At 38.9% G+C, this 16,865-nt stretch overlaps 1 protein-coding gene across 26 annotated transcripts in view; it reads right to left on the reverse strand.

The window, feature by feature from the left end:
* The window catches only part of LOC110177636 (chromatin remodeler ATRX homolog), a 597,323-nt gene that overhangs the window by 86,817 nt on the left and 493,641 nt on the right, over positions 1-16,865 (reverse strand). For 23 of the 26 annotated variants that reach the window (XR_015273279.1, XR_015273296.1, XR_015273290.1 and 20 more), the window contains 2 exons: positions 13,786-14,093; positions 4,554-4,675 (listed from right to left, as the gene is read on the reverse strand). Coding sequence is in view for 22 of the 26 variants with exons in the window: in XM_086840143.1 (XP_086696269.1) it covers positions 4,554-4,675; positions 13,786-14,093 (430 nt within the window). In the remaining 4 variants the exon portion in view is untranslated. Of the gene's footprint in view, positions 1-4,553; positions 4,676-13,785; positions 14,094-16,865 lie in introns of those variants that run through there. The other 3 variants (XM_086840135.1, XM_086840167.1, XR_015273287.1) reach the window with 2 other exon arrangements.

Genomic DNA, 16,865 nt, shown 5'->3' on the forward strand with positions numbered 1-16,865 from the left:
AATTTTACAATATTAATTATTTGTAATCGGCTTACGTACCAACATGGAAGCTAAAACGATTCTCGGCTTGACTGTGCCTCTTTTAAGAGAAAAATTAACGGAATTAGGTTTGAATACGAATGAGCGAAAGAGCGCTTTGCAGGATAGATTGTTTGATCACTATGGCATAGATGTGGGCGGTGAGGCGGATGAAGATGCAGTGAGTGTTTCCGGTTCATCCAACTATCAAGAAGCTAGTTTGAATGTTAGTTCAAGATTCACCCTACGCGATGTCCAGGACAGTATTTCATCATTCTCTGGTTTAGATCACGAAGACGTTAATCATTGGTTGTCTGAGTTCAAGAACGTTGCAGTAACTGTAGGCTGGGATAATTTGCAAAGATTCATTTATGCAAAACAACTTTTGAGTGGAGCACCTAAGCTTTATATCAAAAGCACCAACGGAATTAGGGGTTGGGTCGAGTTAAGGCAAGCGTTAATTGAAGAGTTCGGTAAAAAACTATGCTCAGCTAAGATACATAAGATTCTAAGGCAAAGACATAAACAACCAAAGGAGACATGTATCGAATATTTGTACAGCATGATGGAGATCAGCAAGTCGAGGTTATGCGATTAAAAACGGAACGATTTTTCCAACTGACGAGAAATTAAAAAAGAAAAGATTCTAAGGCAAAGACATAAACAACCAAAGGAAACATGTATCGAATATTCGTACAGGATGATGGAGGTCAGCAAGTCGAGGTTATGCGATTAAAAACGGAACCATTTTTCCAACTGACGAGAAAATAAAAGCTGACGTTAATTTTCCAATTCCCCAGAGCAGGCAAGCTTTGCAGAGATATTTGGGTTTAACATCATATATGGGATGTTTTATCAAAGACTATGCCTCACCAGCAAAACCTTTGAGTGACATGCTTCGGAAGGAAGGAAACCAGAAGCACGATAAAAACCTTGTGATGACTGAGCAGGGTATCGCTTCCTTTAACCACTTGAAACAACTATTGGTATCAGCACCAGTACTCAAACTGTTTTTGCTGTAACGGAAGTACACACAGACGCGAGTAAATAGGGCTTTGGCGGCGTTTTGATGCAGAAGGATCCAGACGATCAGCAATTTCACCCGATAAAATTTATGAGCCGCAAAAAAAACCTGCGAAGAGAAATACAGTTCCTATGAGCTTGAGGTGTTAGCCATTGTAAATGCATTGAAGAAATAGAGAGTGTATTTGTTGGGAAAATGTTTCACAGTAGTTACTGATTGCAAAGCTTTTGCGATGAACATTAAGAAAGACCAGAGATATACTGGAGAAATTCTATTACATTCCAGGAATTCAGGCCAAAGTAGAAATAGTCATTAAAGGATGTGTAGAGTGCCTAATTATAGACTCTAAATGCGGAAAAAAGGAAGGACCGCTTTCGCCGATCGACAAGGCCCAAGAACCGCTCGGGACTTACCACATCGATCGTGTTGGTCCACTAACCGACACGAAGAAAAAATACAACCACATATTATCGGTCGTGGATGGATTTTCAAAATTTGTCTGGCTTTATCCAACGAAGTCAACCGGAACAGAAGACGTTATTAAAACACTTGAGAAGCAAGCAGCAGTGTTTGGGTTTTGGTTACAGACAGAGGAACCGCATTCACTTCAGGATCGTTTATAGAATATTGTAATCGCGAAGGTATCCAGCTACTTCACATCACAACAGGTTCACCCAGAGGCAACGGACAAATCGAAAGAATACGTAAAATTGTCATTCTGATGTTTGTATCGCCACGTAGACAGAGTTCAACAAATAATAAACAATACTCCAACTCGAACCACTAAGTATAGCCCGTATAAAATTTTGACAGGATTGAATATGAGAAATAAACTAAACGATGTAAAAGAATTTCTAGAAGACGAAATAGAACAATTAAATGATGAGAGGGATGAGATTAGAAAGAAAGCACAGGAAAATATAAAGAAGGTGCAGCAGGAGAACAGGAAAAACTTTAATGAGAAGAGAAAGGTTGAAACTGAATATAAAGTGGGAGACTTGGTAGCCTTAAGGTGAACTCAGTATGGCACAGGAATGAAACTACGGGCAACATTTTTCGGTCCGTATAAAATTACCAAAAAGCTCAACCACGGTCGTTATGAAGTTATAAAGGAAGGAAATCAAGAAGGTCCAAGAGTCACTTCGACTGCTGCCAAGTTCATTCAGGGGCGAATGAAAATTCAGGATGGCCGATTGTGGGATTGGGAGAAGTTAAGTTACTTGGAAACCTACAAAACTACCCTGTATCGGATTTCACCATAACAGCCAAGATTGCATCATCGTAATTCCCTAAACCAAAAACGTTAAAGGACCTTCGTTCCTTGACAGGCATGACGGGTTAATACAGATGTTTCATCAAAGACTATGCAATAATAGCAATACCTGTAATCTTTCTCCTAAGAGGGAAAGAGGGTCGTATATCGAATACCAATTAAAGCAGAACTGCTATTAACTTGGGCTGAGAATTTATATCGCCATTCCAGAAACTTAAAAAATATTGTGTCTCTTACAAAACCAATTTTCGGAAAAGAACTACAGATGCCTCCATAAACCAATAACATTCATTTCGCGCACCCTATCGAAAGCCGAAGAGAAAATTGTTTTAAACGAAAGTGAGATGCTCTCAATCGTTTGGGCCCTTCAAAGTTTAAGGCATTATCTATACATATATTCAAAAGTAGTAATATACACCTGAAAAATTAATTTTTTTTAAATAGCATAAATAACCATAACGCAAAGCTGAAATGCTGAAGAGATATGATTGGCGAATATAACCAAGAGAAAAGGTATAAGACCGGAGTTGCTAACGTAATTGCAGATGCGTTATCTCGGTCTTCCGTAGAAATCAATTCAACTAGTTCATAGCGATGAAAGCTCATTACAAAACCTCATATTTTCAGTAGAAACGCTTATCAACGGATTCAAAAAGCAACTTTATTTAATGACCACAGATACAGATTCTTGTAGTTTTTAAATTCCATTCCGAATATACCAGAGGCATATCATAGAAAAAAACTCATACACTGAATAAAAATTATTGTAATCTTTACATCTGAAGAGGTTATTGGTAAAATACAAAATATTTACCAACATATTCTAAATCATACAAAAAAGGATTTACACAAAATGAAGTAGAATTCAGAGTTACAGCAAAATAAAAAATTCACCCAGAATATAAAAGAGCACATAGAGATGCAAAAGAAAACCAAATGCAATTTTTTTTTATTTATTTTATGCATGCCCAAAAGAAAATTCAAGCCATAGTAGAATACTGTCAAACTCATAAAGAAACAATAAGACAACCCCCAAAAAGAGAAATCCAATCAACCCGCATCCCTAATTACCCAGGAGAAATCATTCATATAAATGTACATTTACATTGCAGAAAAATATAGGCTGCTAACAGGTATCGATAGTCTCTAACTTTGTTCAAGTAAAATTCTTAGAGTCAAGAGCATATGAAGACAAAATGAATCCACTAAGCTCGGCTCCAAATTTTTAATGTTAGAGGACCAACTTATAATATCAGTACACACCACGGCCCCGTATTCGTCGATGAGTTACGGCCATATAGAGAGGTTCCAGTCAACACTAACGGAAATTATACGGTGTCTTAAAAAAGACAACACTAGCATGAAATTTGAAGACTTCCTTTAAATGTTAGTTCAAGACAAATAATAAATCAATACCCTCAGTATACCTATTTCCAATAAAAGACAAAGGAGAGAAATCAAACAGGAAAAAAAACAAAACAAAATAGATAAAAGAATAGGATCATAACTTACACCCAGATACAAAACAGAGAAAGTAGCAGAGTATAAAAACACCACTATTAAAAGGCAAACCGCAGCTAAACTACAAGGCTCCTTTATCATACTATACCGTAACTCAACGGTTACTATCGGCGAAAGTCACGTTCAAGTCAAGAGAAATCAACATAGCCGAACCAGAACCCCCAACTTATAGGAGATAAAAGCGAACTTGAGGAAGTTCCCTTACTCCAAATGGTCATAGAACAACAACATAAAAGTGATCGATAATCTAAGTAGCAAAACAAAAATATCAGCATCCGTTAGCTATGGATCTGCCATCATCCTCATACTATTAATAATAGGCGTGGCCACAGAACGTAAACAGATGGAAGAACAACCCGACTTCAATCAACTACCAACTTAGGAAACATTTTGATAAGCATTCTCATGATCGCTGACCAAAAAAAACGCAAGCTCAGCGCATGTGGCTTAGAAGGTATTGTGGGGAATTGAGAAATGCATTGACCAATTTTAATTAGAAACGGCCAACACTTACAAATTTTTAAAAGAAATTTTTAATAATGAAGCACACAAATTTTCTGCTCAGTTTTATAAGGCTGGAGAACACTTATTTGCAATATAGTCAATAAAAAGATGTTTCATCTTTACTGCATTTAGATTTTATAATATAAAAATTCCCACCCTAGACCCTAATAAAACAATTTCAACAATTATAAACAAAATTTAAATAGTACTCACGTGTAAAGTTCAGCTAACTCAGCCATATTATAATGTCTGTCAATTTGCTGCTCATCGACAACTCTGAAACTCATTGCTTGCTTAGTAACTGATCGGGAATAAACCTTTTCTTCCATTGTGCCCTGTAAATGATAAACATTTCATTGTATATGAAATAAAAAAAAAACACCCTTAAAACTTGTTATGTAATAATACACAATTAAAAAAAAACAAGAAAGAAAGCTAACTTCGGCACACCGAAGTTTATATACCCTTGCAGATAGAACTTCGATGACTAGGAATCCATACAATATAAATTATATATATTTGTGTTAAAAAACAATGAAGTAATACCTGCTCTCATTTCATTCACCTATACATATTATATTTTCAGTTTTACATTCACAGATTTGCATTTTTGCTCCACATCTAACGATCTTTTGTATGGCACCTATGTGATATAGTCGTCCGATTTTCATAAAATTTGACACAAAATTTAAGACTAATATAAAATGGCTATATCTCAAATTTAATGAAAATCTGCTGAAAACTGAAAACGTTTAAATTTTTAATTGAATTCATTTTTTGATCGTTCCTATGTCAGCTATGTGATATACATAGTAGTCCAGCTTCTTTATAACTACAAAAAATTGTAGAATAAAATAATTTAAATTAATTTCTCTATCGTTCCTATAGGAGCTATATGATATAGTCGTCCAATTTTCATAAAATTTTACACAAAATTGTAGAATAATATGAAACTATATCTTAAATTTGATTAAGTTCTTTTGAAAACTAAAAATGTTATCGCCACCGCGATTGTCAGTCTTCCGACAACAGCCACCGCCATTCTCATTCCTCTCAAATTTCTCGATCGTTCCTATGGGAGCTACATGATATATTTTTCCGATTTTCATAAAATTTTACACAAAATTGTTGAATAATATGAAACGGCTAAATCTCAAATTTGATGAAAATCTGTTGGAAACTGAAAATGTTATAATTTTTTTTGTAAAAATTTTCCGATCATTCCTATGGCAGCTATATGATATAGTAGTCCGATCCGGCCCGTTCCGACATATATACGAGTGAGTGTATATAGAAGACTAACTGCAAAGTTTCATTCAGATAGCTTCAAAACTGAGAGACTAGTTTGCGAAGAAACGGACAGACGGACAGAAAGAGAGACGGACATGGCTAGATCGACTCGGCTGTTGGTCCTGATCAAGAATATATATACTTTATATAGTCGGAGGTGCCTTCTTCACTGCGTTGCAAACTTCTGACTGAAATTATAATACCCTGCAAGGGTATAAAAACAACATAACACACAAAAATATTAAAACAAATAACATACATATTTCAAGAGCTTGTCTTGAAAAAAAGGAAGTTATGTCTGTATTGATAATATATTTCAGATTTTTATAAAATGTATTAAAATTCTAAAATAAAAAAATGTATTATATTGAAAAAGAAAGAAAGCTAACTTCGGCACGCCGAAGTTTATATTCCCTTGCAGATAGAGCTTCGATGACTAGGAATCCATACAATATAAATATTTATGTTAAAAAACAATGAAGTAATACCTGCTTTCATTTCATTCACCTATACATATTATATTTACAGTTTTGCATTCACAGAATTTAATTTTTCCTTCACATCTAACGATCGTTTGTATGGCACCTATCTGATATAGTCGTCCGATTTTCATAAAATTTGACACAAAATTTATGACTGATATAAACTGGCTATATCTCAAATTTAATGAAAATCTGCTAAAAACAGGAAAAGTTATAATTTTTAATAGTATTAATTTCTCGATCGTTCCTATGGGATCTATATGATATAGTAGTCCGATTTTCACAAAATTGTAGAATAATATGAAACCCTAATATCTCAAATTTTATAAAAATCTGTTAAAAACTGTAAAAGTTATACTAACCCAAGAGGCAAGAGGCAAGAGGCTTACGTAGTAGGCTTCCTAACTTGTATTCTGATAGCCTTTCTTTTGCTTCTCAGATTACTGTAATCACAGAGCCTCTCTAAAGCCAGGGATTCTGAGCTCCGATGTTTTTCCAGCTGTGTTCACAGTATATCGGCTAGATCGCCATATCAGGCGCGGGGGTGGAGTTCTTATAGCAGTGGACTCCTCACTCACGTCAAAATTATTAACCTTCGAGGAATGCAACGATGTTGAATTCCTTTGTGTGAAGCTATCTATCAAAGGTAGCTCCATTTTTATTACATACCTACATACCTCATTGTCGGAACTTCCTAGTTATTGGAACCACCTTTCCGCTATTCAGATGATTTCCAGTAGACTTTTGGATAGAAGTAGTTTTACGTAATATTAATATCGCTGGGGCTATTTGGTGCTCAAATAATTCCAACAATAATCTCCCAACTTTTACACAACATGACTTTCTCGCTGGCTTGTTTGACATTTTGCTGTTTTAAATCAACCATGTACGAAATTCCTTTCAGGGCTTGATTGATCTTTGTTTCGTCTCTGATCTGGCGAGAGTCAGTTTAGCCAGGGTGGCGCCCCTGTCGCAACACGAAGATCACTTTCGATCTGACTCTTGATATTGGGTCTGAGGCTGTGTGCTCAGGTATTATGCCGATGCCCCTTCTGAAATTGTTTACCTTGTCCATAGAAACCCACCCACTTTTCCATTATTTGGAAGGAATCGTTTATTATTCCACAAAAAAGGTAGCAAATTGGATGCCAGCAACTATAGAGGAATCTTCAAGTTGTCGGCTATCAGATCAGTTAATTCTCCAAGTCAACAAGGTTTTATTAAGCGAAGATCAACAACAACAAATCTTTTGGAGCTCTCTTCCTATATTATAATGGGCTTCCATAATAATTGTCAGACAAATGTAATCTATACTGATTTCAGTAAAGCATTTGACTCTCTTAACCATTCTCTCCTTGTTAGGAAACTCGATTTAATGGGTTTTCCAAGTGATCTTCTTAATTGGATCTCAAGTTATTTGAATGGCAGGACGCAAAAGGTCCTCTTTAAGAATAATTTATCCAATTTTCTAAGGGTCAAATCTGGCGTCCCGCAAGGAAGTTATTTGGGACCCTTATTGTTTACATTATTTATAAATGACCAGCCCAAAGTCTTGACTAACTCTAGAGTGCTTATGTACGCGGATGACGTCAAGCTTTGCGTGCAATACAATGACGTTGCCTGCCAGTTGAACTTAAAAACAAATCTTAATAATTTTCAAACTTGGTTCCGTGTAAACTTACTAAACTTAAATGGCTTGAAATGCAAGCTAATGACATTCTCTCGTGTCGTTCCTAAGCTTGCTACCAACACGCTGAACTGCTGCTCTTTGGAAAGAATTAATTCTGTTGATGATTTGGGCGTCCGCTTGGACCCAAAACTTGACATTATTGATCATATTTCGTCTATCCTTATATACTTCTTTAGTTCGTCCTATCTCACTCAGTACGGCGTCCATAGCAAACGCATCGAGTCGGAGAATAACATTCGGCAAGCAATCGTAAAGATACCCGTCGATATGCTTGAGAGAGTTTAGCTGAGCTTCGAAAATCGGGTATCTCAGTGCATTGAAAACGGTGGCCATCATTTGTCCGATTTAATTTCAAAAACTGTGTATAAAAACATCAGAAGGTGTGTATCACCAAGTTTTCGTGCCGCACCCTGTATATTTACAGTTTTGCATTCACAAATTTGCTTCTAATCTACTTCTAATAACGATCCTTTGTACATGATATACATATGTTAAACGTCCAATTTTGAAATTAAAATTAAAATTAACATAATTTAAGACTAATATAAAATGGCTATATCTAAAATTTGATTAAATTCTATTAAAAACTGAGAATGTTATAATTTTTTTTTAAAACATTTTCCGATCATTCTTATGGCAACTATATGATATAGTCATCCGATCCGGCATATATACGAGTGAGAGTATATAGAAGACTAACTACAAATGGCATAGCCATACACACGGCATAGTCATAGTCACACGGCATAGCAGTGCAAGCAGAGCCGCGACAGCGCCAACCCTGGGTAGGGGCCCAGCAGAGCCACTATAACAACATGGGCAGAAGCAGCCGGTCGCCGACGAGAGACGCCTCGAAGAGAAGGGGCGACAGCAGTACGTGTAGACAGCCGAGCGAGCCTCGGCTGCGTAAAAAGCCACGAGCGTTACGCCACCACGCGAGATCTTTGAAAGAAACTGAAGCCCGACGCCGGCACGATACGCTTCGTGTCAGCCAAGGGCAAGAACGTCGGAGCTGCGAAGGAATCCGCGGCAGAGGAAAGCGGCCGAGGGCTTCTCTGCCAGCCGACAAGGAGTCGGTTTTCGGGCGACCAGGAGGACGGACGTGCCTCGGGGAGTCGGTGTTCGGTGGGAAACGAGTACGGACGTGCCTCGAGGATCGGTCTTCGGTCACTCTCTCGCTTTCGCTGTGCCGCTGCACTTTTTGTCTACTCTGATCTCTCACGCTCTCCCGCTCTCTCGCTCTTGGTGTGACTCTTCACTTCTTATCTTCATAGCTCTGTTGATTTTTTTCTCATTTTTTTTCAAGAACAAGAAAAATGGTAAGTCCTTATAATGTCCGTAAATATTGTCTGTTTCGTCAAAACCTGCAAAAGGGCAATTGCTGCAGGTAACCTTACAATCGGCTGCTGGCTGTGCGACAACTTCATGCACGCCAAGTGTATTGGAGTTGCAGCTCGGACGGTGGACGATGTAAAAAAAAAATCTGCCTGCGTTACTTTTGTGAGGCCTGTCGCGATGTAGATGATGTCTTTCATGCGGCAAGCCAAAAGCGGTTTTAAGGGCATTTTAACGAGTTTTTTGTATAAACTCTTGATATGTTCTTGGCGCTGGACACCCAATTTAACAGCCTTACGCTATTAAATGAATCTCCTAGGCACAATAAAACTGCTATTTGTGGGCAGCATGTAGACTACAACTACCTGCAACGGGCTCTCAGCAGCAGCCTCCCTCGGCACAGCCCTCGACCTCAGCATTAATTCCAAGAGTGCTGAGATCGAGCGCTAGAAAACATTCGGTACCCAAATGTGCAACGGGAGTGCCCGTACCGCCGGTGATTTCTGTTTTGTCCCCTGGGGGGTCGCAAATATTGACCCCTCAAAGTCCCGTGATTAATGATATATCTGCCCAGGGTGTTAGGCCCGGAATACCGGCCGACAATGGCACGGCAGATAACCAACCTGCCTTGCCAAAAGCCCTTATAGCGGTTCAACCGACGAGACATATTTTTGTCTCGCGGCTCTCCCCTGACCAAACATCGGAAGATTTTCTCGCCTTTATACAAGGCAAAACCAGAGCCGAAAAATTAAGATAAAGCTGGAAAAGTTTAAATTTTCTTACGCTAGGGACATTTCATCTTTCAAAATAAATGTACCTAACGAGCTCTTTAACACTATTTGCTCTCCCAACTTTTGGCCAAAGTACATCGTTGTTAAGGAGTTCGAGGCGAAGAAAAAGAAAAAGCGGCCTGTAGGAATAACTCTTCCCAGGCCTGATCATACCACTGCGTCTTCTACGTCTTCCAATCCCGACCCAAAAAACTAAACTACTCCATAGGTATTTCCTATCAGAATACAAGAGGCTTACGTAGTAAGCTTCCAAACTTGTATTCTGATAGCCTTTCGTTTGCATCTCAGGTTATTGTGTTCACAGAAATCTGGTTAAAGCCGGAGATTCTGAGCTTCGAAGTTTTTCCAGCTGTGTTCACAGTATATCGGCTAGATCGCCCCATCAGACGCGGGGGTGGAGTACTTATAGCGGTGGACTCCTCACTCACGTCAGAATTATTAACCTTCGAGGAATGCAACGATGTTGAATTCCTCTGTGTGGAGCTATCTATCAAAGGTGTCTCCATTTTTATTACCTGTTTCTACATACCTCCACTTCCTATTTATTGGAATCACCTTTCCGCTAATCAGATGGTTTTCAGTAGACTTTTGGATAGAGACCAGTTGGTAGTCCTAGGAGATTTTAATATCCCTGGTGCTGTTTGGTGCTCAAATAATTCCACCAATACTCTCAATACACCTACACAACATGACTTTATCGCTGGCTTGTTTGACATTTCGCTGTCTCAAGTCAACCATGTGCGAAATTCCTTACAGCGCTTGCTCGATCTTTGCTTCGTCTCTGACCCTGCGAGAGTCAGTTTAGCAAGAGTGGCGCCTCTGACGCAGCCCGAAGATCCTTATCATCCAACTTTCGATGTGACCCTTGATATCGGGTGTGACGTACAGAATATTTCTGACCGTCTAGCCAATGAAGTCCTATGTTTTCGCAAGACGGACTTTGAACGGCTGAATAATTTAGTAAACGATTTCAATTGGTCCGATCTATACATGTGCATTGACATGGCAGTTGCCGTGGATATTTTTTACAGTGCCATGAATTCATTTCTACTGAATGTGTTCCGTTATATTATCCGCCAAGCTCGAATAAACCGCCGTGGTTTACTAAAGAGTTGAGCCGACTTAAAAATAAAAAATCTAGACAGTATGCAAAATTTTAATTCACCGGTTCTCAATCTTCCATTTCATCTTATTTATCAGCTCGGTCAAACTTTACCGAGCTGAACGCGCAGTATTATAAAAACTATTTAACTCGTTGTAGGGCCCAGTTCTCACTGGACCCAAAACAGTTTTATAATTTTGTTAACACTAAACGTAAGTCTAAAACAAATCCTTCCTCGCTTTCATTTGAAAATACTTCCGCAAATAATGATCAGGCAATAGCCGATTTATTTTCGCAGTTTTTTCAAACAACTTATTCAAACTCTTCGAACTTACACCAGACGTATTCCTAAGACATACCTAAATCAAACTTAATTTTCTGTCCTAGCCTAACCGAAAGCTCTCTCCTTTTAGATCTTCATCGTGTCAAGCCAGTTTATTCGCCAGGTCCCAACGAAATTCCTGGCTGTGTGCTATTGTGCCGACGCCCTGTGCTTTCCCCTTCTGAAATTGTTTACCTTGTCCTTAAAAACCCACCCACTTTCCCATTATTTGGAAGGAATCGTTTATTATTCCTCTCCACAAAAAGGTAGCAAATTGGATGCCAGCAATTATAGAGGAATCTCTAAGTTGTCGGCCATCCCTAAGTTATTTGAAAACATTATCACCCCTCACTTACAGCACCTTTGTAGATCAGTTATTTCTCCATGTTAACATGGTTTTATTTAGCGAAGGTCAACAACAACAAATCTTTTAGAGCTCTCTTCCTATATTATAATGGGCTTCCATAATAATTGTCAGACAGATGTAATCTATACTGATTTCAGTAAAGCATTTGACTCTGTTAAACATTCTCTCCTTGTTTGAAAACTCGATTTAATGGGTTTTCCAAGTGATCTTCTTAATTGGATCTCAAGTTATTTGAATGGCAGGACGCAAAAGGTCCTCTTTAAGAATAATTTATCCAATGTTCTAAGGGTCACATCTGGCGTCCCGCAAGGAAGTTATTTGGGACCCTTATTGTTTACATTATTTATAAATGACCAGCCCAATACAAGACCAGTGCAATACAATGACGTTGCCTGCCAGTCGGACTTAAAAACAGATCTTAATAATTTTCAAACTTGGTTCCGTGTAAACTTACTAAACTTAAATGGCTAGAAATGCAAGCTAATGACATTCTCTCGTGTCGTTCCTAAGCTTGCTACTTACACGTTGAACTGCTGCTCTTTGGAAAGAATTAATTCTGTTGAAGGAATTCAATGACCCCTATGTTACTAAATCCTTATATACTTCCTTAGTTCGTGGTATCTTAGAATATGGATGCTGCGTTTGGAGCCCTCAGTACGGCGTCCATAGTAAACGCATTGAGTCGGTTCAAAAGAACTTTTTACTTTTAGCTCTACGCGGTTTAAATTGGGATGCAAACCAAAGATTACCTTCCTACTCTAGTAGACTCCTATTAATAAACTTGCCGTCCTTAGCCAATCGTAGAACGATGCTAGGGATAACATTTATTTTTAACCTTATCCACGGTGATGTGGAAAGTGCTGACTTGTTGAGTCAGCTTAATATCCATGTGCCATGTAGAACTACTAGATCCTATATCCCATTAGTGGTGCGCCACTGTAGAACCTCCTTTGAACTGCATGAACCTTTTAGAGTGCTATGTGCAAATTATAATGATTTGTACACACTAATCTCTAACATAGATACCCTTCCCAAATTAAAATCTTTAATACTAATACACTTAGTAAACATGCAAGCTAACAATCTGGCAGCACGCCGGTAGTCAATTTTCCTCGTATTCTGTCCTATATTTTCCATCGCGCCTACTAACACCTAACCCAAACAGGCACGTGCCTGATGTCATTTGGGCCACTTGAATGTACTGACCATAGTGCATCAACGTCCAAGAGAAAGGACTCGCAGGACGACGCCGCCCGGAAGACGCTACCCAAGGGCCCCATGAGGACCGACGGAAAGAAGTTGGTGAGCTGGGCCTCGGTGCCCATCCCCTCGCAGGAACCCCATTGGCGTGGGGAAGGTTTAGGGACGATAGGACTACGTTAGTAAAATAGAAAAGGAAATAAATATATTTAATATATGTAAAGTGCGGGTATTTGTCGGCTACTTTCTTGTTAAGGTTCCCACACCGTTTCCCGCTTTCCCTCTCCTTTCCTGGATCGGTGGCCGCACCCTGTCAGGATTCCCCCTGGGTGTAACAAGTGTGACACGGGTGACGTGGCCGACGCGCATATGTCCCGGAGGTATTCTTCCTAAGTGGGTCCGACGGATCCGCTACCCGGGTGACGGGGTCAGAGACACAGGCAGCACCGTAGTAGGGTTGGGGAGCGCCTGGTACCCGGAACCGGGGCCGGCTTAACCTTAACCCGATCGAGTCCTCCCTCCTAGGGTGAAGCGCACGCACCGGGTGACGGGGCTGTGCCCGTAGCCAATCAGAACACGGTTGGCGGCTGGACCGCCGTACCCGGTACCCGGGTGACGGGACGACTCTGGCCAGCTGGAGGCCTGTACGGATTATCTCTCTTTCCCACCTATTCTGATCCAAATCTCGGCCTCTTTGGCCAACTATCCTGCCTGTCCACGCAATCAGAAATGTTTCTGTGGAGGACCCTGGCCCGGCTTTGTTTTTATCCTGGCCCATGATTAGCATTCTACTAGATAAAATTATAATACCCAGCAAATACAAAATTAAATTTTGAATATTTAAATATTGATATTATCATACTTACCATTGCGATTAAGCGATATACATAACAATTTTTTTTTTGACCCAACCGAAATATTCGAAAAATGTTTTGTTGGTCATTCGAAGGGTTCCAAGAAGTATCTAAAATGATAACTCTGTTTGCACCAATTAAATTAATGCCTTGACCTCCAGCCCTGGACGATATTAAAAAGACACGAGCTCGTCTGTTGTTTTCACTGTTAAACCGTTGTATCATTTCATGTCGAATATTTTTTGGGGTTTTTCCATCTAATCTGTAGTAATCTTGCCCACTAATCCATTTACTTGAGGTCTTTTGATTTGCTGATGTATCTGGAAATCAAGAAGGTAAAATTTAGACTGACTGTCAATATAAATGTAAATGTAAATGTAAATGTAAATAGCGAATTGCATGCTACAAAGTGGCAATACCCTGTTCTTAAGAACTTAATAGATGATCAACAGAAAAAACAATATAAAAAGAGAAAATTGAGAATTTAGCGGCCCTAACAAATCAGTAGACGTCGCCACGGAACAGGGTTTAAAGATAATGCTTAGCATAGTTCTACGGTTTAAGGTAATCTTTGGCCCAAAAAAACAAGTCTTAATAAAACTTTGCAGTTAGTTTTTCTATACTCTCACTTGTATACATTTGGGATATAGTAATTTTGTATTATTCTAGAGTTTTGGTTTTAATTTTATAAAAATCTGAGATCTATATCATTTAGCTGCTATACAAACGATCGTTAGATATATAGGAAAATGTGAATGTAAAACTTTAATTGAATACCTGAAAATACTATTATAATAAATATAAATAATTTATATAAGGTGTTAAAATTAATATGCAGCGATAGCTATTGATATAAAGCATCTTTACCAGTTGTAGTGTCCAGCAGAGCTTTAAGCAATGCACAACTATTCAACCCACCCTCGCACTCAAATGATAAGAGCTTTTCCACTATCAATAAATCAATAATAGCTAAAAAAGCGTTTGAAGACCAATCACATTAGATTAAGATCGTATGATTGCACAGTTAGATAAGATAAGCTCCCAAACTGCAGCTTACTCGCTTGCAGCTTCCCAAAGCCCAAATCAATACTCTCTTATCTCTCTTGACGAACGCTTGTGTTAATAAGACGTCGTCCAAATATTAATTGGAGACCACACGTGTCTCAAAGTTACTATCATTTAAATTGTTATATTGAGAAAAGCCGTGATTATCAAAGGCAGTTTTTTGTGTGAATTTGTGCGGGAATAGAAGGTAAATAAGTGCCGTGTTGTGAGTCCCAATAATAATACAGATTTTCGTAGGGCTCAGCTTCGAAGGCGTATCGGTGGCAGAGTCCCCGACGACAGCACCTTCTCTGCTCGTGAACATTTTATTCGAGCCAATTCCAATTCCAAGTGGATATTTTCGGCTCAATTTTGGGTCCTACGATCCATAGACAGCGGCCAAAAGGAGACTTAACCTCCAGCCGTCCGGTTACGCAACCTGCCGCATGGCAGATGCGCACTGGGCAATCAAGTAGAGGACCGGAGTGCTCCACGAAACAAGCCATGTGAGAGATTCGACGTAGATCGGATGCATCGCCTCACCACTTGACCATTATCACCGCGAGGCGGCGGAAAAACCCTCATCTGGCCGAAGACCCAGTTTAGTGGTTCTGCACATCTCAGGGCGCAGTATACGCTGCGTGCAGCAATGTTTTTGTTTTGATTCTGATTTTGTTTATTTTATTTGATTATTTTGGCAATTTATTAATAAGCAAATACCCCGCAGATGGACATGAGTGTGGCATTCACGTAGAAGATTAGGGTTATTTTCATTTTTTTTGACCAGCAGCTCTCAACGCCAACGTGAACTTGGGCCCAACTTTACAACGTATCAAGGAGTGATGAAATAAAAGGTCGTGAGTAATAAATAACAACAGCAATAATTACCTAATATCAATCTATATGAAATGCCGCTCTACTGTCCCTATTTTGAACCTATATTTTGCGGTAAAATCTAAGTAAAACCTTGTAAAATTAAGCTTAAATAATAATCATGCCTTAATCAATAGTAAATACTTATATTGTTAATGATTATGATTAGATGTAGAAATTAGGCCATAGTTAGGGATAATGGACGATAGGTTAAATTAAATAGATTGTAAATGAAGCAACTAAATTTAGGTAAATGGATTAGTAAATGAAATTGAAGTTGAAGAACATGAATTTTGAATAAAAAGGTCATACGGTTTGTCGAGTACTTATGTCGAACACTCAGTTAAATATGTGGTAGAGATTTTGAGGCTCGGCCAAGGGACAATGCCAAATTACACGTACCATTGTCACGGTAGGGAGGGTAAAGACTATCGGGAATAATTACCATCTGAATTCCCGATATCCGTCAGAATATCTTTGCTCAACTATACAAGAGTCGGCGTGAAACCAGAGTATCACCTTGATCCATCCTTTTCTTTATCGATTCTTTTCGAGTAGGTTTTTGTTGTGTAAGACGCACTAATTAAATGTAGTAGCGTGTCGTAATATCCTAAGCTAGGAAGAACCCCGACCACGGCGAGCTAGACCCGAGCATAGCGAGAGTGCGCATCCCTAGCGAAGGAATTACAAGGTCCTCTCTTAATAGTAAACAACACCCTCTATAAGAAGACCGACTGGGAACAACCCTTACAACACGAGGTACACTACACATTTTGGCGCCCAAACGTGAAGCCAATCAGATTGTATATCTGTTTAGCACACGAAGCTCTATATTTAACCATCCACCTTAGGGAAACAATAAAATTAAATTCAATAAATTGACATATTGGATTGAGAGCATCGATTGGAAGATACAGTGCAATTTAGGAATATGCGATTCAATTTGAAAGAGAATTGATCGACCAAAGGCAGCTGTTTCAATTCCACAGAAGCTTATCACCATACGTCATTTAATTCAACCTTGTATACAATCCGACCTTCTTGGAACACACTATACCGAAACTTTAATAAGTTGGTATCTTGTCCGATCGTCTAGTTAACAAGAGCATAAGGCAATAGACAAAATACAATCACTAGTAATAATAGATTGAACTTAGATTTTCTGACAGGAGGAG

This window comes from Drosophila serrata, unplaced genomic scaffold (assembly GCF_035046125.1).
Source record: "Drosophila serrata isolate PLE 108 unplaced genomic scaffold, ASM3504612v1 contig_88, whole genome shotgun sequence".
NCBI classification, from domain to species: Eukaryota; Metazoa; Arthropoda; class Insecta; order Diptera; family Drosophilidae; genus Drosophila; species Drosophila serrata.